Consider the following 26,076-nt stretch of genomic DNA (forward strand, 5'->3'; position numbering starts at 1 on the left):
GGAAACTGGGGATATTCTTTTGACGCTTTTTTTGAACTGTATTTTAAGACTGTTAATCACATGTGTTGCATGTTAGCGATGAGCCTCCTGTAAAAAGCCCTTTTATAGTCATGTTTTTAAACGTCAGGAAAACTTTATTGGTGGCATTTTTCGCGGCTTTTTAAACCTGCAATACTCTTTTAAGATAATTTTATGGATTTTATTTAAAAAAAAAATGTGCCTCCGCCAGATTACAAACGTTCCACTACAATTTCCAGCAAATACTGAATGTTGTTTTATAACACAATATACTACTTATTATTTTATTGTATGCACCATTTTCATTTGCGCTAAGCTGCATACGCGCGATGGCGATCTTCTGAAATTTGGATCCATTTTGTACGAATGCCATCTCGCTTTAAATTTTTCACGAGAGTTGTCGCCAACGCACTGCGCGACTTTTGATAAATTTCATTTACCCTCCGTTCTGGCTCGTTTGGCTCAAATGAACTTCAATGACAGCAACTTTGCGAAACAACACAAGGCGACTCTTCTCAAACGCCCAAAAATTCAAAACAGTTTTTTGCATTGGGTCCGAAAGGATGAAAAAGATGCGAAATCTATGTAACTGCGCTTACAGAATTAAGTCTTATCATTTTCAGCCAAAGGCGGCCTTGTTCATTATTCCTGGATTTTATTTCAGTTACCTAAACAATAAATTCCAGTTATTTTATATCAATAATCGTCGTCACCTACGGGGTTAAGAACTTTATCGCACAGCAAGCTTAAGAGTGAATAAATTTGTATGAAGTTATGGTGTTTATAATACAAGTTGCTGAAGGGTTCCTTTTTTTAATTTTTAATTTTTAAAATTTCAAATTGCGCCTGTCCACATTTGCTCACCATGCCGATAAAAACATTGCTGTGGTAACTGTGACAAAGCCACGATACAAATTATTATCGAAACAAAAAACACAGAGCTTCATGTAGCATCAATAAATCAGCGCTGATTTATATTAATTTTTCCTGACTTTTGACACCTAAAACGTTTTGGCACTGTAGTTCAGTTTTAGTAAATACAAAACTTTGTATACATGAAATGATAGTCAGGGACGGTTAACAAGTCCGGCCGTCAAATTTCAATAAGTAGAAAAATATTCCCAATCACATCAAATGTTTTGTCTACAATAATAATTTGACTAACCATGATAAAACATTGTTCAATAAATGTCAAAGCCACAGCCCAACAGAGTCATTAATTAACAAGCTCGATCATGCGACGCATGATCGAGTCGATTCTCTGAAATGCACCGGGTTTTTTTTGTCTTTTGTTAGCCAAAATAGAGCAAGAATGGCTAGTTCAACCCCATAAGGAAATTGGGAGATACATCAAACAATTATTTCTTGCTTCTGGAAATTACAGGTTAAAGAAAAAATAATTACTAACTAACCGTGAATTTCCACCATTTTTTCATCTAAAATACTTTGAGGACGGGGTTGAGGATGAAGATTCGAAAGACATTTCAAATTCATTGTTGTTTTATGAAGTGTTTTTTCTTCATGAAGATGCAAAAAAATAACTGTAATAAATATAAGAATTATAGGAAAAATTTAGTGCTTTTGAAAGCCGCCTTCGTCTTATTGCAGGCACGTGTTTCAGATCAATATTCAAGTGAAATATATTTTAGATGAACCAAAATAAATCAATAAAGAATAAACTGAGATTATTTCATATTACTGCACACTAGATTGAGGATATCAGCGATTTTTGACTAACGCTGTTTCTATAGATACAGGTTAAAGGAAGTTATTACCCGGTTCCTGTAAAGTCAGCCTTCCCCTCACATAATGACATATGCGTCTCATACAAGAACATACGGTGACATATATGGCTTGCAAACGCGTTCAGTTTTGGACACGTTCAATATTATTTCACCGTTACTTGGCTCCTATACTTCTTTAACTGATAACGTTTCCTTAATTGCCTTTCACATTTCCTTCTTCAGTCTTGCAAACAGGCGCATGCAACTTGCTCAGTATTTTCTGTTCATTGATCTTCCGTTCAGGTTTTTTCGACACGTTAATTACATCATTATTTATAGCTGTAACAGAACAGACCACTGCGAAAAATTGGCAGCGTCCATATTGTTCCCAGTTACAATATATATTCCTATTTTCGATATAAACTTGATTTGCTATTATTTTTAGCCCATATTAGGAATGACGAGACGTTTCCTTTAGGGTATCGGGAGGATGGGACATAGAAAGCTGCAAAGTAAAAATTACACATACACTTTCTCCCCCTCCCCCTCCTCAATTAAAGTCACGGTGGTTTCTTTGCTTTGATATAAGCTTGATTTGTAACGATTTTCAGCACATTATTAAAGAATATGGCAATATGTTTTCTGCAGCTCAGGCTTAGGAGGTTCTCTGATTTTCTTCAGTGCTACACCTTTCAATCATGTTATTAAAAAACTAAAGAAAGAAAAAGAGAAAGCAGAGAAATTGGGCGCACTTAAAAGGCAGACGGAAATGTTTGCACTGGATCTAAAGGTAAATAATAAAAACAAAAGGTGTCAGATTTTAAATCCCTCTGGAGTGTAATTTTGCATAAATGCCTTAACACCATTAAACAAATAAACTGGCCCGTATGCATAATTTAAATTCCCGATACTTTTTACATCAGCTAAATCAAGACCCGTGATCAAAATGACTCCTACAGGAAAACGGTTCGATGACCGCGTTTCGCGTTTTGCCTTAATATTTCTATTTTTCTTCTGTATCGTGGGATTTCTACTTGGAATCGTATTTATTTATTTGAACGTGAACGATCGAATTATCAAGCTCGAACAAAAAGTCTTTCCCGCGAACAGCGCCAAAGAGTCATACTTATTAACAACAGCGGCGTCGCAGGATTCGCCGGGTCATTGAGCAAAAGAAAGAGCCGGGGTAAATGGCCTGGAAATTTAGGATTATGAAGGTAAATTTAATTTTGTATGTATGTATATTTCTTTAGAAACGATTGCCTTGGAGGTGGCCAAAATGTAGGTACACTAAGAAGTGCATAAGTTAGAGTAAATAAATGATCTGAGCATTTGAAAAGAGTGGAAGGAAATTACGAAAACGAGCATGTTAGTGTCCACGAATGTCGGACTTTATTCTGAAATCTGTGAATTCGATCTCTCCAAAAATATCCAGCTCGATGAAACCGAGGGATTCTTTTAATCATTCCTTATACAACCTATTATTATTTTGCATCGTGTATGCTACAGTATTTGAAAGAACATTCCATTGAAACTAACAAACAAGGCTTACAAGTTTTTCGAAGTTTTCGAGCTTCAACCACGAATCTGTGCCAAATAAGCCGGTGAAAGTCACTAGCCATCCATAACAATTCGAGGCCTGTTTATAAATTTTAGAAACTTATGAATTAAGCCTACAAAAGAGTGAGCTAAAATAAAATGTTTAGCTTTTATTGATTCATATCCATCACGAAAAAATTATTTAATCTTTGTTTTGATTTTTAATTCAGATAACGCAAGGACAAGAAAATCTATTTTGCCGTTTCAGAGAAAATTTTCAACCTGCCAGGCACGGACTCATGGAAATCATCTGACTGAATTGCATGTTCACATGGTAGCGCTGGGAATCCTTTCAGCCCTTTTATGCCGTCACTACTCATGCATTCTTCGAACAAACTGATGTACGCAGGCTCCTTGTTGTCATTCACCCCTCAATCAGCATCAAGTTCCTCAGAATTCAACATTTACATCAGTGATTTGTGAACGCTCGGAGGAAGTACGGTGATTCAATTCTGCCCTCGATCAAGAATGATCCGAATAGTCCTGTTCTGTTTTGTCAGTGATTGTGTTGAAAACAGACAATGGTTGCGGTCAAATGAAAGGACCGTGAATGCCATATTCATAAACGATACCATCATCCCAAGTTATTCAGTTAGGAATCTTCACCATTATAATCACTTGCCTTCATTTGAAACCGCTGCAGTGGAAGGTCAAATGTATCCATGATAATCAAAAAAAGACACGTTGAAATACTAAAGAATCTTGAATCTGTCGATCGCGATGGCCGTCCTGTTACTAAAGGCTATTATACTCTATAGTTGTTCCATTTCCCACCGTTATCAGCAACTTGAATGAGTCGAGATTTATAAGTTTGTAGTTATTGTCAATGTCCATTGATTTATTATTCCTCCTTTTAAAATAACTGAATCGCGCAGTTTACTTCATTCAAAAACTACTAGGCGAGAGGTTCGTTTTGCTTGAAATATTCAGCAAATATTAAGCGTTCTTTTACAGTCAGAGAACACTAAAGATATTGTATTTTATTTTTTGAGCTTGAGACCATTTCTTTTATTTTGCAATTTAATGTACAGACAAAAGTTGTCACCGGCAGTCTTGTAAGCAAATTTTAAACTTCATTTTCGTTATTAGTACTCATCAAAACGCTGCCTTACAGGGTAGAAGTTTAATTACATGTTTGATATCCAAATATTAACGTCAAAGGTGTTCGGAAAAATGGTTTGGAAAATGCTTTTCGGTGTTGCTCGTCACAAAGTATAATTTATATATCGCGAAGTGAAAAACATCAACTTGCTTACGCACGACCTAAAATTGACTTATTGACAATTTTACGACTTGTTTACCTTCCACGAAAGTGGTAAGAGTTTATTTTCACTAGCATTGCAGCAAAAAGTCCAAAATAAGTTTCTACTTTCAAAGAGAGAGTGAAAATCACAGGGCTGACAAAATGAATGGATAGTGTTTTGCAAGCGTAAGGGTGAAAGTCTATTTCGATGATAATTCCGCCACGTTATGACAAATTGTCACGCAATGAAAACAAATTTTAGAGTCCTCAATGTTTATATGGTCACTTCAATAGCTGTCAAAGTGAACAAAATGTCTGTATTTGACCTCTACACAGGAGAACACTGGCGTGACTATTCCTTTGCTACACTTAAAAGCTAACCTTCCGGTTCAAGACAAAATAAACCATTTTCCAACCGTGCCTGATTCGACTGGCCTGAAAAACTTTTATCCTTATATATATAAAATAGCCAAAAAAAAAAAAAGCTTTAGACACCCGTGCATTATTTGTATTCTTTATCTTGTTTTTATGACAATTTATTTTTTATTGTAATTCTAATTTAATAGCCCTTACAAACGAGAAAATTCTCGCCGATGACTCAATGTATTGTTTCCTCTAAACTACCAATCACGTTCCATATTTAACGAATAAGATTTCATCGCGATTTCCCAACGTACACAACTTTCTTGAGGTGAAGAGAAGGTTTACTGATATTTTTCGCAGGGTTAGGAATTAACTCCACGATTCAAAGCCTATTCGGTCCACTATGAAGCTTTTCGCATCTCACATCGACCTCCTTTTCGCGGCGGTATTTGCGATGTCTTTTGCCCTACATTGCATTTATGCCATGGAGGAAACTCTGGACGGTCTTCGTCGCGAAATGGAAGATGATGAAAAGCATCCCCAGCCGCTACGAGAACGACGATCCGTTAAAAATAATGCGACCCAGGATATTCTGAAACGACTGCAAGAAATGGAGAAAAAGTATGTATCATATATTTTTTTTGTAGTTTGCGACTTAAAGAACAAAACACAGAGTAGCTACAGTAAAATGGATCCATCTTCATCCCTAAACGGAAAACGTCTTTTCTAATGAAAAAAATTGGTTGTGGCATTGATTCAGCTAACGTACTAAGCTTAAAACAATAATCATCATTTTATTCATAAAAATAACTAATAAACACTAGGAAAACGAAAACAGCAACTCAGCGATAAAACTAACTTTAACATTTTTTTTCACTCTGTACAACGTGAAGACATCTCATTGCTACTGCTGGATCCGTTGAAAAAAGAAAGGCAATTGAATGATATATGCAGACAAATCTTGAATCTTGGTAACAATTCATCAATAAGAAACTGAACTAAAAATACCATAGCAAAATTAATGTGCTTAATTACAGTTTATTCGCCAATCCGTTTATCATTTGCCCTCCTCGAAAGCTTGAAAAACTTTAATTAGAGCATTTTTAACAGTCCTTTCATTTTGTCACAGGCATAACGAAAGTACTAAGCGATTGAAAAAACTGGAGAACAGGTTTGTGATAAAGCTACACTCAGTTTACTGTATCAGATAGATTACCCTCTATTAATCCCAATCTGTAATCAAGATCTAATCTACGTCATACCTGCCTATGAAGCCACCAGTACAGTATATGGGATTGTTTAGTCTAACTAATTTCAAGTAATGTGTTCTAATAAATATAAATTTACGTCTTAAAAATATCACGGAATCTTTCGCTGTAGTTTGTGTAGTTGCTGTAGTTTGTGTTGTTGTTGTAGTTTGTGTAGTTGCTGTAGTTTGTGTAGTTGCTGTAGTTTGTATTGTTGCTGTAGTTTGGGTAGTTGCTGTAGTTTGTGAAGTTGCTGTAGTTTCTGTAGTTTGTGTAGTTGCTGTAGTTTGTGTAGTTGCTGTAGTTTGTGTTGTTGTTGTAGTTTGTGTAGTTGCTGTAGTTTGTGTAGTTGCTGTAGTTTGTATTGTTGCTGTAGTTTGGGTAGTTGCTGTAGTTTGTGAAGTTGCTGTAGTTTCTGTAGTTTGTGTAGTTGCTGTAGTTTGTGTAGTTGCTGTAGTTTGTGTTGTTGTTGTAGTTTGTGTAGTTGCTGTAGTTGCTGTAGTTTGTGTAGTTGCTGTAGTTTGTGTAGTTGCTGTAGTCTGTGTAGTTGCTGTAGTTTGTGTAGTTACTGTAGTTTGTGTAGTTGCTGTAGTCTGTGTAGTTGCTGTAGTTTGTGTAGTTACTGTAGTTTGTGTAGTTACTGTAGTTTGTGTAGTTGCTGTAGTTTGTGTAGTTTCAGTAGTTTGTGTTGTTGCTGTAGTTTGTGTAGTTACTGTAGTTTGTGTTGTTGCTGTAGTCTGTGTAGTTGCTGTAGTTTGTGTAGTTTGTGTAGTTGCTGTAGTTTGTGTAGTTGCTGTAGTTTGTGTAGTTACTGTAGTTTGTGTAGTTGCTGTAGTTTGTGTAGTGGCTGTAGTTTATGTAGTTGCTGTAGTTTGTGTAGTGGCTGTAGTTTGTGTAGTTGCTGTAGTTTGTGTAGTTGCTGTAGTTTGTTTAGTTGCTGTAGTTTGTGTAGTTACTGTAGTTTGTGTAGTTGCTGTAGTTTGTGTAGTTGCTGTAGTTTGTGTAGTTGCTGTAGTTTGTGTAGTTACTGCAGTTTGTGAAGTTGCTGTAGTTTGTGTAGTTGCTGCAGTTTGTGTAGTTGCTGTAGTTTGTGTAGTTGCTGTAGTTTGTGTAGTTACTGCAGTTTGTGGAGTGGCTGTAGTTTGTGTAGTTGCTGCAGTTTGTGAAGTGGCTGTAGTTTGTGTAGTTGCTGTAGTTTGTTTAGTTGCTGTAGTTTGTGTAGTTACTGCAGTTTGTGTAGTTACTGTAGTTTGTGTAGTTGCTGTAGTTTGTGTAGTTGCTGTAGTTTGTGTAGTTGCTGTAGTTTGTGTAGTTACTGTAGTTTGTGTAGTTGCTGTAGTTTGTGTAGTTGTTGCAGTTTGTGTAGTTGCTGTAGTTTGTGTAGTTGTTGCAGTTTGTGTAGTTACTGTAGTTTGTGTAGTTGCTGTAGTTTGTGTAGTTGTTGCAGTTTGTGTAGTTACTGTAGTTTGTGTAGTTGCTGTAGTTTGTGTAGTTGCTGTAGTTTGTGTAGTTACTGTAGTTTGTGTAGTTGCTGTAGTTTGTGTAGTTGTTGCAGTTTGTGTAGTTGCTGTAGTTTATGTAGTTGCTGTAGTTTGTGTAGTTTCTGTAGTTTGTGTAGTTGCTGTAGTTTGTGTAGTTGTTGCAGTTTGTGTAGTTACTGTAGTTTGTGTAGTTGCTGTAGTTTGTGTAGTTGCTGTAGTTTGTGTAGTTACTGTAGTTTCTGTAGTTGCTGTAGTTTGTGTAGTTGCTGTAGTTTGTGTAGTTGCTGTAGTTTGTGTAGTTGTTGTAGTTTGTGTAGTTGTTGTAGTTTGTGTAGTTGTTGCAGTTTGTGTAGTTACATATATACATACATACTTTATTTAACGTGGAAAAAAGTACACACTTAGCTGTTAGCTAGTTTACAGGTGCTCCACGATTAAAAGTTTAGTATTTACAAAAGTATTTACATCAAAACAAAGGGTATAAAAGTATTACATCAGACTATTTTAAAATGGTTAAAAAAAAAAAAACAAACAAACAAACAAACAAACAAACAACAACACCATCTAGCTAAATTAAGATTCCTAAAAAATATATATATATAAATATAAAAATCCTATCTAAAAGCGATAAAATATAATTATTAAACATTGAAATCAGTTTGTCTAATCTTTTTCAAAAAGTCCTTTGAGCCTGCCATGGAACGAATATCACGAGGTAGCATGTTCCAGTGCTTTGCTGCAGCATAACGCCACGACTTAAGACCATATCTGGTAGTGTTCACTTTAGGTATGGAAAGATTAAAATTACCGCGAAGATTGTACGCTGTTCTCTTTTCAGTTATAAGATTTTTGAAGCTGGATGGTGCCCTGCCTTGAATAATATTGTAGTAGTTTATGTAGTTACTGCAGTTTGTGTAGTTACTGCAGTTTGTGAAGTGGCTGTAGTTTGTGTAGTTGCTGTAGTTTGTGTAGTTGCTGTAGTTTGTGTAGTTGCTGTAGTTTGTGTAGTTGCTGTAGTTTGTGTAGTTGCTGTAGTTTGTGTAGTTGTGAGTTTGTTAGACTAGTTTGGAGGTAGTTAGGCATGTAATGCTTTTTGTGTAGTTTTGAGACTAGTTTAGCTTTTGTAGTGTTAGTTTTGAATTTTGTAGTTGCTGTAGTTTATTAGTTAGTAGTTTGAGTTACTGCAGTTGTGAGAGGGCTGTAGTTTGTGTAGTTGCTGTAGTTTGTGTAGTTGCTGTAGTTTGTGTAGTTGCTGTAGTTTGTGTAGTTACTGCAGTTTGTGAAGTGGCTGTAGTTTGTGTAGTTGCTGCAGTTTGTGAAGTGGCTGTAGTTTGTGTAGTTGCTGTAGTTTGTGTAGTTGCTGTAGTTTGTGTAGTTACTGTAGTTTGTGTAGTTGCTGTAGTTTGTGTAGTTGTTAGTGAGTACGAGTGTGTGAAGTGGCTGTAGTTTGTGTAGTTGCTGTAGTTTGTGTAGTTGCTGTAGTTTGTGTAGTTGCTGTAGTTTGTGTAGTTACTGCAGTTTGTGAAGTGGCTGTAGTTTGTGTAGTTGCTGCAGTTTGTGAAGTGGCTGTAGTTTGTGTAGTTGCTGTAGTTTGTGTAGTTGCTGTAGTTTGTGTAGTTGCTGTAGTTTGTGTAGTTGCTGTAGTTTGTGTAGTTGCTGTAGTTTGTGTAGTTACTGCAGTTTGTGTAGTTGCTGTAGTTTGTGTAGTTGCTGTAGTTTGTGTAGTTACTACAGTTTGTGTAGTTGCTGTAGTTTGTGTAGTTGCTGCAGATTGTGAAGTGGCTGTAGTTTGTGTAGTTGCTGTAGTTTGTGAAGTGGCTGTAGTTTGTGTAGTTACTGCAGTTTGTGTAGTTGCTGTAGTTTGTGTAGTTGCTGTAGTTTGTGTAGTTGCTGTAGTTTGTGTAGTTGCTGTAGTTTTTGTAGTTACTGCAGTTTGTGTAGTTGCTGTAGTTTGTGTAGTTGCTGTAGTTTGTGTAGTTGCTGTAGTTTGTGTAGTTACTGCAGTTTGTGAAGTGGCTGTAGTTTGTGTAGTTGCTGCAGTTTGTGAAGTGGCTGTAGTTTGTGTAGTTACCCCAGTTTGTGTAGTTGCTATAGTTTGTGTAGTTGCTGTAGTTTGTGTAGTTGCTGCAGATTGTGAAGTGGCTGTAGTTTGTTTAGTTGCTGTAGTTTGTGTAGTTGCTGTAGTTTGTGTAGTTGCTGTAGTTTGTGAAGTGGCTGTAGTTTGTGTAGTTGCTGTAATTTGTGTAGTTGCTGTAGTTTGTGTAGTTACTGCAGTTTGTGAAGTGGCTGTAGTTTGTGTAGTTGCTGTAGTTTGTGTAGTTGCTGTAGTTTGTGTAGTTGCTGTAGTTTGTGTAGCTGCTGTAGTTTGTTTAGTTACTGTAGTTTGTGTAGTTACTGCAGTTTGTGAAGTGGGCTGTAGTTTGTGTAGTTGCTGTAGTTTGTGTAGTTGCTGTAGTTTGTGTAGTTACTGCAGTTTGTGATGTGGCTGTAGTTTGTGTAGTTACTGTAGTTTGTGTAGTTGCTGTAGTTTGTGTAGTTGCTGCAGTTTGTGAAGTTTCTGTAGTTTGCTGTAATTTTTGTAGTTACTGTAATTTGGGTAGTTGCTGTAGTTTGTGTAGTTGCTGTAGTTTGTGTAGTTACTGCAGTTTGTGTAGTTGCTGTAGTTTGTGTAGTTGCTGCAGTTTGAGAAGTTTCTGTAGTTTGCTGTAATTTTTGTAGTTACTGTAATTTGTGTTGTTGCTGTAGTTTTGGTAGCTACTGTAGTTTGCATAGTTGCTGTAGTTTGTGTTTTTCACAGTTTGTGAAGTTGCTGTAGTTTGTGTAGTTGCTGTAATTTGTGTAGTTGCTGTAGTTTGTGTAGTTGCTTTAGTTTGTGTACTTGCTGCAGTTTGTGAAGTTGCTGTAATTTGTGTAGTTGCTGTAGTTTGTGTAGTGTTTTTCTGAATATAAAAATTAATTGTAATAAATAAATTTCTGTAGAATTGAAGTACTGCTACAGCCCGGCAAATCTGGCTATTCGTGGTTCTTGTCCAAGTACTTTCAAGGTGCGTAACCTAAATTTATCACTTAAATTAGAGTTTGTTTTTCATTTTTGATTCGTGTAATCAACACTCTCCTATTCCTTTCTGTTTCAGAGCGGGACAACCGAAATAACGGACTGGGCTTTTTTGGAATGCGTGGCCCTCCTGGTAGACCTGGGCAAACTGGGCCAAAAGGTATGCATTAGAAATCGCTTTTAAGAGTAATAAGAAAGCCGCATGCACAGTGAGTAAGATAAACTTGTAAAGCTTGAAAAATAGAAACCTTTGTATAGGGCATATACCTAAAGCAGAAAACAGAAGGTGTAATACAATATTAAAAAAACATAAACTAGAAGAAACAACGAGCTGGAGTTAGCTGCAAGAAATGTGGTGCTCGCTAATTGCAAGATGAGCTAAGATGAAATGTTTAATTTATGAATTTATTTGTAAAAAAAAAAAAACCGATTTCTTTAGTCTGATTGTATGGAACATGTTACTGAAGTAGTGTATAGTCAATATTAACGGCAAGAAAAGGTCAACGAATCAAACAGACAGTATTTGGCTTGTAAAACGCTATTGAAGCTAAGCAAGCAGACTTTATTGTTTACAGGAGAGTCAGGCAAACCAGGAACACCAGGGCAAAAAGGCCAAGACGGGAAGTCTGGGGTGCAGTATGTTCGCTGGGGAAGAACCACATGTCCTAGTGGTGCTGAGATTGTTTACAAAGGTAAGACGAGACTTATAAGGACAATGTTGTGACACGATTTTATATCACTACGGAAAAATTGAAAAAGGAAAACCAGGTCTCTTTCCCTTTCTCCCAGGTTAACCAATAAATTAGTTCTCGTTTATAAAATACAATAACAGCTACAACTTTTTGTTTGGTATGCCCATAAAACAAAATAAAGCAAAATTAAAAAGAAACAAGATTAAATTATCGAGATTTTTATTCAAATAAGCATAGAATCAAAGAATAGCTCATTAGGTATTTTACAAAATGTATTTATTACAAGTTTAAACACATTAGGTTACAATCGATCCACACGGACTAACACTACGCAAAAGATTAAGTGCTTGAAAATAAGCAAAACTTAGTTTTCGACTTATTTTTTCAGTAACACTTGATACACTTGACAAGTATTAAATCGAAACCAAAACATGTAATCGTATAACATGTAGAATAATGAACAAATTTAACCATTGTTTTGGATATTTAAGAATAACGATTATCTTTTTTATGTCGTTAGGTAGAATTGGTGGTGAAAGTCATGGTCACCAAGGCGGCGGAGTAAATTACCTGTGTCTTCCGCTCAATCCGAAGTATGACAGATACAAGGACGGATGGCAAGCCTCGGGATACGTGTATGGCTCTGAGTATCAAGTCAGCGATAACGTCATATTTAAGAAGAACGTCCATGACTATGAGGCACCATGCGCGGTTTGCTTCGCCAATTCACGTGGTTCAATGCTAATGATGCCCGCACGGAATGATTGTCCATCTGGCTGGACTGAGGAGTATCATGGGTACTTGATGACTGAATACTACAACCACAAGAAGCAACGCGACTTCATCTGTGTTGACGGAGACCCAGATTATGTCCCTGGTACCAAGGCGAACAAGGATGGTGCCTTACTGTACCCCGTGCAAGGACAGTGTGGCTCACTACCGTGCGGTCCATACGTCGCCGGAAGAGAGTTCACTTGCGCTGTGTGTACCAAGTGACGAGAAGATTGTCATGACAGGGGCTACCAAAAGGCGCAAAAAAAAAAAAACAGAACAATGATTTCGTAGACTGTCTTGATTTAATGTATCGTAAAACTGAACATAAACTAGAAATTTCAGACAAAGATGTAAGCCATGATAAAGTTCGCTGCTTTTAGTACCATGCAAACGGGCGATACACATGGATGTAGTGTATTTTAACTAGAATAAACTAATATAGTAAAATCACTCAAAATGTTGTCTTGTTTGCTTCTCTGCCATTTCGTCTCCAGAGCCTGTGATCCAGTTTGTTAACGCCAAAAATATAACTGATACCAATTCAGTTGCTGACTGCTGTATTGAGGACCCTAGCTATATTGCAGCAACTTCTAATGCCGAGAAAGCAGCACTCTATTCAAACCGCTAAATTTGCAATCGATTGATCAAGCGCTTTACTGAGCAGGAAATACGCAACTTCCCGGGCTTTCATGTAGACCATAGATCGCCTGAGTGGAGGAAAACTTTAAGGGAGACATACCGCGGGACAGTTGCTTGCTTTCGATAAACTTTTCCCGCTAAACCTTTGTGCGGACGAGTGAAGAAATCCCTTCTAGCTGGCAGTAGCTGGAAAGATCAGACTTATCAGTGGAGTATGCTCGAACTAATGTACATGTCGTAGAAACGGAAAGAACTATTAGGCTAACACTAATGCAAGTTTCCGCAGTATGGCGTTGATACAAGATAAGATTTTCAAGCAAAAAGAAATATTTCAGCATAATTCGGGTGTCATGATGGCATTAATTAAACGTCAATATTAAAAACTGGCGTACACCCCTGCTTGAACGACGGAGGACAAGACTAAACGAGAGTTTGAACATGTACACATCTTCCACCTGTGTGGTTACATGGTCATATAAGCTTATAAAACTGCTCCCGCACACTTTTATCACAGAAAAAACTTAACCAATGCGACAATATTTATACTTCGCTTTTTTTTTGCTTAAAAAATAGCCATAACTCCCGATTTAAGAAGGCTTCAATAGTTATTTTATATTAATAATCGTCGTCACCTTCGGGGTTAAGAAATGTATCGCACAGCAAGCTAAAGAGTGAAGAAATTTGTTTGAAGTTATGGTGTTTATAATACAAGTTGCTGAAGGGTTCCTTTTTTTTTAATTTTTAATTTTTAAAATTTCAAATTGCGCCTGTCCACATTTGCTCACCATGATAAAAACATTGCTGTGATAACTGTGACAAAGCCACGATACAAATTATTATCGAAACAAAAAACACAGAGCTACATGTAGCATCAATAAATCAGCGCTGAATTGTATTAGTGAACCCTGGCTTTTGACACCTAAAACGTTTTGGCACTGTAGTTCAGTTTTAGTAAATAAGTAAAACTTAAACAATGCGACAATATTTATACTTCGCTGTTTTTTGCTTAAAAAATAGCCATTATTTAATAGCCGATTTAAGAAGGCTTCAATAGTTACAGTAGCAATTACTGACGAAATTTAAATTTCGTGAAGGGTTGAAACCACCCAAGCAGAGCTCGAGCAAGCAATTCACACTCTCGCTCTTACGTTTTGCCGCCAACTGTTTAGTGCTTTCATCTACTTCTATAGCTATTCTCGTTGAATTCGGGGTTTCTTACGTTTCATATATCGCATGTGTTACTATGAAAGTTTACAGATTTCCGGTTCGAGTCAACGGTGGAAACTGGGGATATTCTTTTGACGCTTTTTTTAACTGTATTTTAAGACCGTTTATCACATGTGTTGCCATGGTAGCGATGAGCCTCCTGTCAACGTCTAAAAAACTTAATTGGTGGCATTTTTTCGCGGTTTTTTAAACCTGCAATACTCTTTTAAGCGAATTTTATGGATTTTATTTTAAAAAAATGGCCTCCGCCAGATTACAAAAGTTCCAATACAATTTCCAGCAAATACTGAATGTTGTTTAATAACACAATATACTACTTATTATTTTATTGTATGAACCATTTTCATTTGCGCTAAGCTGCGTGCACTGTAGTTCAGTTTTAGTAAATACAAACCTTTGTATACATGAAATGATAGTCAGGGACGGTTAACAAGTCCGGCCGTCAAATTTCAATAAGTAGAATTCGAAAAATATTTCCATTCACATCAAATGTTTTTCTACAATAATAATTTGGCTAACCATGATAAAACATTGATCAATATAAATGTCAAAGCCACAGCCCATTATTTATAAAACAAAGAACACAGAGTCATTAATTAACAAGCTCGATCATGCGACGCATGATCGAGTCGATTCTCTGAAATGTACTGATATTTTATTTCTTTTGTTAGCCAAAACATGAGCATGGATGCCTTGTATGCATGCATGTGTAACGATATCACTGTGATATCGAGTCAGTTAAATTTCAATAAGTTAGTCAAATGTTGTTGATATACAGTTGCATGGCGCCTGTTTACAATTTACTGTTCTCAATTAATTATTATCATATACTATGATAACCTCAAAGCGTGCATATGCATTATGATAATAACTGTAGCGAGGCAAGTGTTTTCAGTAACTTTTTCCCAAATTCAAATTTGAATTTCCAGAATTTTATAAAACGACCAGGAAAGAGACCCATGCAAGCCATAGACTATAACGAACAGTCCCTCCTTTCCCCTGACGTTTTCAACCAAGAAATGTATCAAAACAGAGAAATATATTCTTGATTAACAAAAACAAATCAATAAAGAATAAACTGGGTTTAGTTCATATTGCTGCACAATAGAAGACAACAGCGATAATTGACTGAGGCTGTTTCTATAGATACAGGTTGAAGGAAGGAATGACCTGGTCCCAATAAAGTCAGACTCCCCCACATCGTGACAAAACATTCCTAAAGACATTCCTAAAGACACGTGGAACCTACGAATAGTGTCCAATTTTGTTAAAAATCACAGTGAAAGTGTACTGAAGCGATAAACAAGTGATATTATTGTGATGTCATCAGGAACTTTAGATCTCAACTTGATGATTTTTTCTAGTTTTGTCGTTGTGGACTAGACCTAAAAATTATGATGGCTTCCTTTTTCCTTCAACAACAATTAATTTTATATCTTCATCTTGATGTACTAGGTACACCAATTCTCCAATAAGTTTAGTGCTTTTTGCCGAAAAGCATTATAATCCCCGTTACAGTGTCCCTTGAACAACGTTTCCCCATGTCCATCTTCAGTCTTGAAAACGGGTGCATACAATTTACTCAGTATTTTCTGCTCATGGATCTCCAGTTCAGATTTTTTCGGGACGTTACTTACAACATTATAGCTGTCACAGAACAGACCACTGCGAAAAATGTAAGCGTCGACGCTGGGGCCAAACGGCCCTTAAAACGGTCATTTAGGGGCAAATGCTCTAATTTTGGTTTGTTTCAACATTTTTCTACCAAACTTTGCATGTTACCTTGGAATGTGGTCTTAATCATTCCTATTGCAAAAAAACTGTCAAAATGTCAAATTATGACGTCATATTTGATGACGTCACAAAAACGTGTTACACAAAGTTTACAATTTCATGCCATCAAATATGTCATTTGAAAGGGCTTGAGTAGGGGAGTATTATACTGAAAACCGTTCCTCGCTATGACAAATATTTCCTGAGTTATAACAATTTAAAGAAATTTCGGTGTCCCCCCCGGAACCATATTGGTTCTCTGAAATCAACCCCTTGATTTATTTTCTTCAGTTTTCATTGAAAAATGCTATGAATTTGGTCAAATAAAGAACTTAGTGACCCTAAAAATCGTATGATTTTAGATTTTTAGTTTTCGTCTTTTAAACGATAATTTTATTGATTGAATAATTGATGACGTCACTACTCGTGACGTCACAAAATATGTTTTTGGGGGCTTACAAGCGCAGGAATGACTTTGATTCAGATTTTTTTTATTATTCCTGTTCTGCTCATCCAGGGCAATTAATTTTCAACATAAGTGGAATTGCTTACACGGAAACGGAACTTCAATTTCAATATTTTGTTTAAGGGGGGTCACTATTTTTGACCTGATCATTTTTTAAAATTCAAAATGTCATATCTCCTTTAATATTTGAGATATCAACAAACGGTTTTCAGCTTTTAACTACTCTGGATGTCTACTTTCGAAAACAGTAAGAAAAAAATGGAAATTAAAAACTTTTAATTAAGGGTATGGTATGACGTCATCAATTATGACGTCATAATTTGACATTTGCTGTCAGTTTTGGTTGTCAAAAAAATTGGACTTTTGTCTTCGTTTAACGGGCCAAGTTTGGTGACGACATGTGGAGTTATGCTAATAATATTATTTTATGTGACATTCTGATGACCGATTTAAGGGCCGTTTGGCCCCACCGTGGTCCATATTGTTCCCAGTTACAATATATATTCCCATTTTCGATATAAACTTGATTTGCTAAGATTTTTAGCCCATATTAGGAGTGACGATAAGTTTCCTTCAGGGTATCGGGGGGATGGGTGATAGAAAGCTGCAAAGTGAAAATTACTTATAAACATACACTTTCTCCCCCTCCCCCTACCCAATTTAAAGTTAGTGGTTTCTTTGCTTTGATATAAGCTTCATTTGTAACGATTTTCAGCACATTATTTAAGAATGGCAATATGTTTTCTTTAGCTCAGGCTTAGGAGGTTCTCTGTTTTTCTCCAGTGCTATGCCTTTCAAACAGTACTCATGGATTTGACAGAAACAGCAAGAATTAATCACGTTATCAAAAAACTGAAGAAAGAAAAAGGGAAGGCAAAGAACTTGGGCGCACTTAAAAGGCAGACGGAAATGTTTGCACTGGATCTAAAAGTAAATAATAAAAACAAAAGGTGTCAGGTTTTAAATCCCTCTGGAGTGTAATTTTGCATAAATGCCTTGACACCATTGAACAAATATACTGGCCCGTATGCATAACTTAAATTCCCGATACTTTTTACATCAGCTGAATCAAGACCCGTGATCAAAATGACTCTTACAGGAAAACGGTTTGATGACCGCGTTTCGCGTTTTGCTTTGATATTTCTATTTTTCTTCTGTATCGTGGGATTTCTACTTGGAATCGTATTTATTTATTTGAACGTGAACGATCGAATTATCAAGCTCGAACAAAAAGTCTTTCCCGCGAACAGCGCCGAAGAGTCATACTTATTAACAGCAGCGGCGTCGCAGGATTCGCCGGCTCATTGAGCAAGAGAAAGAGCCGGGGTAAATGGCCTGGAAATTAAGGATTATGAAGGTAAATTTTATTTTGTATGTATGTATTTTTCTTTAGAAACGATTGCTTTGGAGGTGGCCAAAAAGTAGGTACACTAAGAAGTGCATAAGAGCAAATAAATGATCTGAGCATTTGAAAAGAGTAGAAGGAAATTATGAGTTAGCACATTAGTGTCCACGAATGTCGGACTATATTCTGATATCTGTGAATCCGATCTCACCCAAAAAATTCAGCTCAATGAAACCGAGGAACTCTTTTAATCGTTCCTTATATAACTTATTATTAATTTGCATCATGAATGCTACGGTATTTGAATGAACATTCCATTGAAACTAGCAAACAAGGTTTACAAGTTTTTCGAAGTTTTCGAGATTCAACCATGAATCTGTGCCTAATAAGGTGGTGAAAGTCACTAGTCATCCATAACAATCCGAGGCTTGTTCATAAATTTTAGAAACTTATAAATTAAGCCTACGAAAGAGTGAGCTAAAATGAAATGTTCAGCTTTTATTGATTCATATCCATCACGAAGAATTTTTTTAATCTTTGTTTTGATTTTTAATTCAGATAACGCAAGGACAAGAAACGCTATTTCGCCGTTTGTCAGAGGACATTTTCAACCTGCTGGGCAGAGACTCATGGAAACCGTCTAACTAAATTGCATGTTCACATGGTAGCGCTGCAATCCTTTTAACCCCTTTTTTCCGTCACTACTCATGCATTCTCCAAACAAACTGATGTACGCAAAACTGCTTGCCTTTCTTCACTGCAAGGCACCCTGAGCTTGGCAGGCTCCTTGTTGTTATTCACCCCTCAATCAGCATCAATTTCCGAAGAATTCAACAATATCATCAGCAATTTGTGAACTCTCGAAGGAAGTACGGCGATTCAATTCTGCCCTCGATCAAGAATGATCCGAATAGTCCTGTTCTGTTTAGTCAGTGATTGTGTTGAAAACGGACAAAGGTTGCGGTCAAGTGAAAGGACTAATGTCATATCATAAATGATACCATCATCCCAAGTTATTCAGTTAGATATCTTACTAAAAGGAGTACATTTTTAGTCAATGTATAATTATGTAAACAATATGGTATACGTAGGCAACTAAGGAAATTAAGGAAAAAATAAATGTTAAACAGGGTGAAAATGCGAGAAGCGTTTCGCAATCAGTTTTACAGCCATGACAAACTATTTAGTGTATGAATCATTGAAGGATTATTACATACGGTTTCCATTGGCTGTTATGTTAGGAGTCTTCACCATTATAATCACTTGCCTTTATTTGAGACAGTGCGCGCGGTGGAGAGTCGAATTGTATTCCATCATAATAAAAGATGTCACATTGAAGTACTAAAGAATCTTGAATCTGTCGATGGCCGTCCTGTTACTAAAGACTATTATACTCTATAGTGGTTCCATTTCCCACCGTTATCAGCAACTTAACTTGAATGAGTCGAGATTTATAAGTTTGTAGCTATTGTCAATATCCATTGATTTATTATTCCTCCTTTTAAAATAACTGAATCGCGCAGTTTATTTCATCAAAGTATTGCAGTCATTCAAAAACTAATAGACGAGAGGTTCGTTTTGCTTGAAATATTAAGTAAATATTAAGTGTTCTTTTACAGTCTGCAGAGAACACTAAAGATATCGTATCTTATTTTTTGAGCTTGAGACCATTCCTCATTATTTGCAATTTAATATATAGACAAAAGCTGTCACAGTCTTGTAAGTTGTCGCAAATTGTAAACTTCATTTTCGTTATTAGTACTCATCAAAACGTTGCCTTACAGTAGGGTAGAAGTTTAATTACGTGTTTGATATCCAAATATTAACGTTAAAGGTGTTCGGAAAAATGGTTTGGAAAATGCTTTTCGGTGTTGCTCGTCACAAGGTATAATTTATATATTGCGAAGTGAAAAACATCAACTTGCTTACGCACGAACTAAAATTGACTTATTGACAATGTTACGACTTGTTTACCTTCCAAGAATGTTATTACACGTGGTAAGAGTTTATTTTCACTAGCATTGCAGCAAAAAAGTCCAAATTAAGTTTCTACTTTCAAAAAGACAGTGAAAAACACAGGGCTGACAAAATGAATGGATAGTGTTAATGCCAGCGTAAGGGCGAAAGTCTATTTCGATAATAATTCCGCCACGTTATGATACATTTTCACGCAATGAAAACAAATTTTAGAGTCCTCAATGTTTATATGGTCAGGTCACTGCAATAGCTGTCAAAGTGAACAAAATGTCTGTATTTGACCTCTAAACAGGAGAACACTCAGAACACTGGCGTGACTATTCCTTTGCTACACTTCCGGTTCAAGACAAAATAAACCATTTTCCAACCTGGCCTGAAAAACTTTTATCCTTATATATATAATATAAATATCTCCACTTTATAAAATAGCCAAAAAAAGCTTTAGACACCCGTGCATTCTTTGTATTCTTTATCTTGTCAGTTATGACAGTTTATTTTTTATTGTAATTCTAATTTAATAGCCCTTGCAAACGAGAAAATTCTCGCCGATGACTCAATGTATTGTTTCCTCTAAACTACCAATCACGTTCCATATTTAACGAATAAGGATTCATCGCGATTTTCCAACGTACACAACTTTCTGGAGGTAAAGAGAAGGTTTACTGATATTTTTCGCAGGGTTAGGAATTAACTCCACGATTCAAAGCCTATTCAAGGTCCACTATGAAGCTTTTCGCATCTCACATCGGCCTGCTTTTCGCGGCGGTATTTGTGATGTCTTTTGCCCTACATTGCATTTCTGCCATGGACGAAACTCTGGAGGGTCTTCGTCGCGAAATGGAAGATGATGAAAAACATCCCCAGCCGCTACGAGAACGACGATCCGTTAAAAATAATGCGACCCAGGATATTCTGAAACGACTGCAAGACATGGAGAAAAAGTATGTATCATTTTTTTTGTAGTTTGCGACTTAAAGAACAAAACACAGAATAGCTACAGTAAAATGGATACATCTTCATCCTCAAACGGAAAACGTCTTCTCTTATGATAAAATTTAGTTGTGGCAATGATTCAGCTAACTAAGCTTAAAACAATGATTTTCATTATTTATAAATAATAACTAATAAACATAAGGAAAACAGCAACTCGGCGATAAAACTAACTTAAAATTGTTTTATCACTCTACACTGTGAAGACATCTCATTACTACTGCTGGACCCGTTCAATAGAGAAAGGCAATCTAATGATATATGCAGACAATCTTGATTCTTGATAAAAACTCATCAATAAGAAACTGAATAAAACCCTAAAACAAGTCTAAAGAATAGCGTGAATACCATAGCAAAATTAATGTGCCTACTTACAATTTATTTGTCAATTCGTTTATATCATTTGCCCTTCTCGAAAGCTTGAAAAACTTTTATTAGAGCGTTTTTAACAATCCTTTCCTTCTGTTACAGGCATAACGAAAGTACTAAGCGATTGAAGAAGCTGGAGAAAAGGTTTGTAATAAAACTACACTCCGTTTACTGTATCAGATACCCTGTATTAATCCCAATCTGTAATCAAGTTCTAATCTTCATACCTGCATATGAAGCCACCAGTACAGTATATGAGATTGTTTAGTATAACTAATTTCAAGTAATGTGTTCTAATAAATATAAATTTACGTCTTAAAAATATCACGGAATCGTTCGGAGAACTGAGAAAATTTCATTCATTCTTTTCGAGCCTTTATCGCTTAAAATTACAGCTGTTTCAGAGCTTTAACAAACATCAGAGCGAAAGCGGATATTTGCGCTTTTCAAAAATTTGCTGCTAGCTTATAAAAAATCTGTGACTATGGCAAAATACTAGAAATATGTCTTTTCTGGCAAATACTTCTCTAATACAGGTTTCGAACAAAGCTGCTTTTTTTTGTTACATGTAGTTTATGCAGTTGTTGCAGTCAATGATTTAATTGCTTCAGATTGTGCCAGTAACTATACTCTATGTAATCGCACTTGCACTAGGCTGTGTAGTTACTGTAATTAGTTTAGTTACTGTAGTTTTAGTAGTTGCTGTAGTTTGTGTAGTTGCTGTAGTTTGTGTAGTTGCTGTAGTTTGTCTAGTTGCTGTAGTTTGTCTAGTTGCTGTAGTTTGTCTAGTTGCTGTAGTTTGTGAAGCTTCTGTAGTTTGTGTAGTTGCTGTAGTTTGTGTAGTTGCTGTAGTTTGTGCAGTTGCTGTAGTTTGTGTAGTTGCTGTAGTTTGCGTAGTTGCTGTATTTTGTGAAGTTGCTGTAGTTTGTGTAGTTGCTGTAGTTTGTGTAGTTACTGTAGTTTATGTAGTTGCTGTAATTAGTTTAGTTGCTGTAGTTTGTGTAGTTGCTGTAGTTTGTGTAGTTGCTGTAGTTTGTGTAGTTGCTGTAGTTTGTGTAGTTGCTGTAGTTTGTGTAGTTGCTGTAGTTTGTGTAGTCAGCTGTAGTTTGTGTAGTTGCTGTAGTTTGTGTAGTTACTGTAGTTGTGTAGTTATGTAGTTTGTGTAGTTGCTGTAGTTTGTGTAGTATGTAGTTTGTGTAGTTGCTGTAGTTGGTAGTTGTGTAGTTGTGTAGGTAAGTTTGTGTAGCTGTGTTGTGTAGTTGTGTTTGTGTAGTTGGTGTTTGTGTTTGCTGTAGTTTGTGTAGTTGTTTGTGTAGTTTGTAGGGTTGTATTGTAGGCTATTTTGCGTGTGTGTATCTGTTGTGTAGTTGCTGTAGTTTGTGTAGTTTGTTTATGTAGTGTTTAGTTTGTTATTTACTGTAGTATGTAGTTGCTGTAGTTTGTGAAGTGTGGGTGTAGTTTTAGTTTTTAGACTGTAGTTATGAGTCGGTAGGTGAGTTTGTTGTTGATTCGTCTTGAGTGGTGGGGGGAGGTGGCCCCCCTGAGTATTTTTCTTTTTCTATTAGTTGCTGTATTTGTGTAGTTCTGTAGTTTGCGTAGTTGCTGTGTTGTGAGTTGCTGTAGTTTATGTAGTTGCTGTAGTTTGCGTAGTTACTGTAGTTTGTGTAGTTGTGTAGTGTGTAGTATGTTTGTGTAGTTGTGTAGTTTGTGAAGTTGCTGTAGTTTGTGTAGTTGCTGTAATGTTTAGTTGCTGTAGTTTAAGTAGTTGCTGTAGTTTGTGTAGTTGCTGTAGTTTGTGTAGTTACTGTAGTTTGTGTAGTTGCTGTAGTTTGTGTAGTTGCTGTAGTTTGTGTAGTTACTGTAGTTTGTGTAGTTGCTGTAGTTTGTGTAGTTGCTGTAGTTTGTGTAGTTGCTGTAATTAGTTTAGTTGCTGTAGTTTGTGTAGTTGCTGTAGTTTGTGTAGTTGCTGTAGTTTGTGTAGTTGCTGTAGTGTGTAGTTGCTGTAATTGTTTAGTTGCTGTAGTTTGTGTAGTTGCTGTAGTTTGTGTAGTTGCTGTAGTTTGTGTAGTTACTGTAATTAGTTTAGTTGCTGTAGTTTGTGTAGTTGCTGTAGTTTGTGTAGTTGCTGTAGTTTGTGTAGTTACTGTAGTTGTGTAGTTTGTGTATTTGTGTAGTTGCTGTAGTTTGTGTAGTTACTGTAGTTTGTGTAGTTACTGTGTTTATGTAGTTGCTTAGTTTGTGTTAGTTACTGTAGTTTATGTAGTTACTGTAGTTTGTGTAGTTGCTGTAGTTTGTGTAGTTTGCTGTAGTTTGTGTAGTTGCTGTAGTTTGTGTAGTTGCTGTAGTTTGTGTAGTTGCTGTAGTTAGTGTAGTTGCTGTAGTTTGTGTAGTTGCTGTAGTTTATGTAGTTGCTGTAGTTAGTGTAGTTGCTGTAGTTTGTGTAGTTGCTGTAGTTTGTGTAGTTGCTGTAGTTAGTGTAGTTGCTGTAGTTAGTGTAGTTGCTGTAGTTTATGTAGTTACTGTAGTTTATGTAGTTGCTGTAGTTTGTGTAGTTACTGTAGTTTATGTAGTTGCTGTAGTTTTGTAGACTGTAGTTTGTGTAGTTACTGTAGTGTGTAGTTACTGTAGTGTGTGTTGCTGTAGTTTGTGTAGTTGCTGTGTTTTGTAGTTGTTAGTTTGTGTAGTTGCTGTAGGTGTAGTTGTGTTTTGTAGTTCGTATTTGTGTAGTTCTTTTATGTATGTATTTGTGTTTGTTTTTATTATTTAGTTGCTGTAGTTTGTGTATTTACTGTAATTTATGTAGTTGCTGTAGTTTGTGAAGTTGCTGTAGTTTGTGTAGTTGCTGTAGTTTGCGTAGTTGCTGTAGTTTGTGAGTTGCTGTAGTTTATGTAGTTGCTGTAGTTTGCGTAGTTGCTGTAGTTTCTGTAGTTGCTGTAATTAGTTTAGTTGCTGTAGTTTTAGTAGTTGCTGTAGTTTGTGTAGTTGCTGTAGTTTGTGTAGTTGCTGTAGTTTGTGTAGTTGCTGTTTTTTTTGTAGTTGCTGTAGTTTGTGTAGTTGCTGTAGTTTGTGTAGTTGCTGTAGTTTGTGTTGTTACTGTAGTTTGTGTAGTTACTGTAGTTTGTGTAGTTGCTGTAGTTTGTGTAGTTGCTGTAGTTTGTGTAGTTGCTGTAGTTTATGTAGTTGCTGTAGTTTGCGTAGTTGCTGTAGTTTGTGAAGTTGCTGTAGTTTGTGTAGTTGCTGTAATTAGTTTAGTTGCTGTAGTTTGTGTAGTTGCTGTAGTTTATGTAGTTGCTGTAGTTTGTGTAGTTACTGTATTAGTTTAGTTGCTGTAGTTTGTGTAGTTGCTGTAGTTTGTGTAGTTGCTGTAGTTTGTGTAGTTGCTGTAGTTTGTGTAGTTGCTGTAATTAGTTTAGTTGCTGTAGTTTGTGTAGTTGCTGTAGTTTGTGTAGTTACTGTAGTTTATGAAGTTGCTGTAGTTTATGTAGTTGCTGTAGTTTGTGTAGTTGCTGTAGTTTGCGTAGTTGCTGTAGTTTGTGAAGTTGCTGTAGTTTATGTAGTTGCTGTAGTTTGCGTAGTTGCTGTAGTTTGTGAAGTTGCTGTAGTTTGTGTAGTTGCTGTAATTAGTTTAGTTGCTGTAGTTTTAGTAGTTGCTGTAGTTTGTGTAGTTGCTGTAGTTTGTGTAGTTGCTGTAGTTTGTGTAGTTGCTGTTTTTTTTGTAGTTGCTGTAGTTTGTGTAGTTGCTGTAGTTTGTGTAGTTGCTGTAGTTTGTGTTGTTACTGTAGTTTGTGTAGTTACTGTAGTTTGTGTAGTTGCTGTAGTTTGTGTAGTTGCTGTAGTTTGTGTAGTTGCTGTAGTTTATGTAGTTGCTGTAGTTTGTGTAGTTGCTGTAGTTTGTGAAGTTGCTGTAGTTTGTGTAGTAGCTGTAATTAGTTTAGTTGCTGTAGTTTGTGTAGTTGCTGTAGTTTATGTAGTTGCTGTAGTTTGTGTAGTTACTGAATTAGTTTAGTTGCTGTAGTTTGTGTAGTTGCTGTAGTTTGTGTAGTTGCTGTAGTTTGTGTAGTTGCTGTAGTTTGTGTAGTTGCTGTAATTAGTTTAGTTGCTGTAGTTTGTGTAGTTGCTGTAGTTTGTGTAGTTGCTGTAGTTTGTGTAGTTACTGTAATTAGTTTAGTTGCTGTAGTTTGTGTAGTTGCTGTAGTTTGTGTAGTTGCTGTAGTTTGTGTAGTTACTGTAGTTTGTGTAGTTACTGTAGTTTATGTAGTTGCTTTAGTTTGTGTATAGTTACTGTAGTTTATGTAGTTACTGTAGTTTGTGTAGTTGCTGTAGTTTGTGTAGTTTGCTGTAGTTTGTGTAGTTGCTGTAGTTTGTGTAGTTGCTGTAGTTTGTGTAGTTGCTGTAGTTAGTGTAGTTGCTGTAGTTTGTGTAGTTGCTGTAGTTTATGTAGTTGCTGTAGTTTGTGCAGTTATTGTAATTAGTTTAGTTGCTGTAGTTTGTGTATTTACTGTAGTTTATGTAGTTGCTGTAGTTTGTGTAGTTGCTGTAGTTTGTGTAGTTGTTGTAGTTTGTGTAGTTGCTGTAGTTTGTGTAGTTGCTGTAGTTTGTGTAGTTGCTGTAGTTTGTGTAGTTGCTGTAGTTTGTGTATTTACTGTAGTTTATGTAGTTGCTGTAGTTTGTGTAGTTGCTGTAGTTTGTGTAGTTGCTGTAGTTTGTGTAGTTGCTGAAGTTTGTGTAGTTGCTGTAGTTTGTGTAGTTGCTGAAGTTTGTGTAGTTGCTGTAGTTTGTGTAGTTGCTGTAGTTTGTGTAGTTGCTGTAGTTTGTGTAGTTGCTGTAGTTTATGTAGTTGCTGTAGTTTATGTAGTTTCTGTAATTTCTGTAGTTGCTGTAGTTTATGTAGTTGCTGTAGTTTGTGTAGTTGCTGTTGTTTATGTAGTTGCTGTAGTTTGTGTAGTTGCTGTAGTTTATGTAGTTTCTGTAATTTCTGTAGTTGCTGTAGTTTATGTAGTTGCTGTAGTTTGTGTAGTTGCTATTGTTTATGTAGTTGCTGTAGTTTTTGTAGTTGCTGTAGTTTGTGTAGTTGATGTAGTTTATGTAGTTGCT

The 26,076-nt window shown here is 36.2% G+C and overlaps 2 protein-coding genes and 1 long non-coding RNA gene across 3 annotated transcripts in view; all 3 read left to right on the plus strand.

Annotated features, from left to right (window-relative positions):
* Nucleotides 1-5,078: 5,078 nt before the first annotated feature.
* LOC144649293 (uncharacterized) lies at nt 5,079-12,628 on the plus strand. Its single transcript, XM_078508768.1, has 6 exons — nt 5,079-5,568; nt 6,077-6,118; nt 10,655-10,719; nt 10,810-10,890; nt 11,306-11,422; nt 11,943-12,628. The coding sequence occupies exons 1-6, from the start codon at nt 5,351-5,353 to the stop codon at nt 12,416-12,418; spliced, it is 999 nt and encodes a 332-aa protein (XP_078364894.1). The 5' UTR covers nt 5,079-5,350; the 3' UTR covers nt 12,419-12,628.
* Nucleotides 12,629-17,358: 4,730 nt separating this feature from the next.
* Nucleotides 17,359-18,409, plus strand: LOC144649298 (uncharacterized). Its single transcript, XR_013569880.1, has 2 exons — nt 17,359-17,658; nt 18,205-18,409. It is a non-coding gene; the product is annotated as an uncharacterized LOC144649298 (long non-coding RNA).
* Nucleotides 18,410-20,383: 1,974 nt separating this feature from the next.
* LOC144649283 (uncharacterized) overlaps nt 20,384-26,076 on the plus strand; it is a 120,764-nt gene continuing 115,071 nt past the window's right edge. The window contains exons 1-2 of the mRNA XM_078508756.1: nt 20,384-20,564; nt 21,085-21,126. Of these exons, the coding sequence (XP_078364882.1) occupies nt 20,398-20,564; nt 21,085-21,126 (209 nt within the window). The 5' untranslated portion in view covers nt 20,384-20,397. The remainder of the gene's footprint in view (nt 20,565-21,084; nt 21,127-26,076) is intronic.

This window comes from Oculina patagonica, chromosome 4 (assembly GCF_052425735.1).
Source record: "Oculina patagonica isolate OP01 chromosome 4, crgOcupat, whole genome shotgun sequence".
Taxonomy (NCBI): domain Eukaryota; kingdom Metazoa; phylum Cnidaria; class Anthozoa; order Scleractinia; family Oculinidae; genus Oculina; species Oculina patagonica.

Coding starts and splice junctions, on each gene's coding strand:
- LOC144649293 (XM_078508768.1), top strand. CDS start 5,351: ATGAAGCTTTTCGCATCTCACATCGACCTCCTTTTCGCGGCGGTATTT. Junction 10,720..10,809: donor CTTGTCCAAGTACTTTCAAG/GTGCGTAACCTA, acceptor TTTCTGTTTCAG/AGCGGGACAACCGAAATAAC. Junction 11,423..11,942: donor TGCTGAGATTGTTTACAAAG/GTAAGACGAGAC, acceptor TTATGTCGTTAG/GTAGAATTGGTGGTGAAAGT.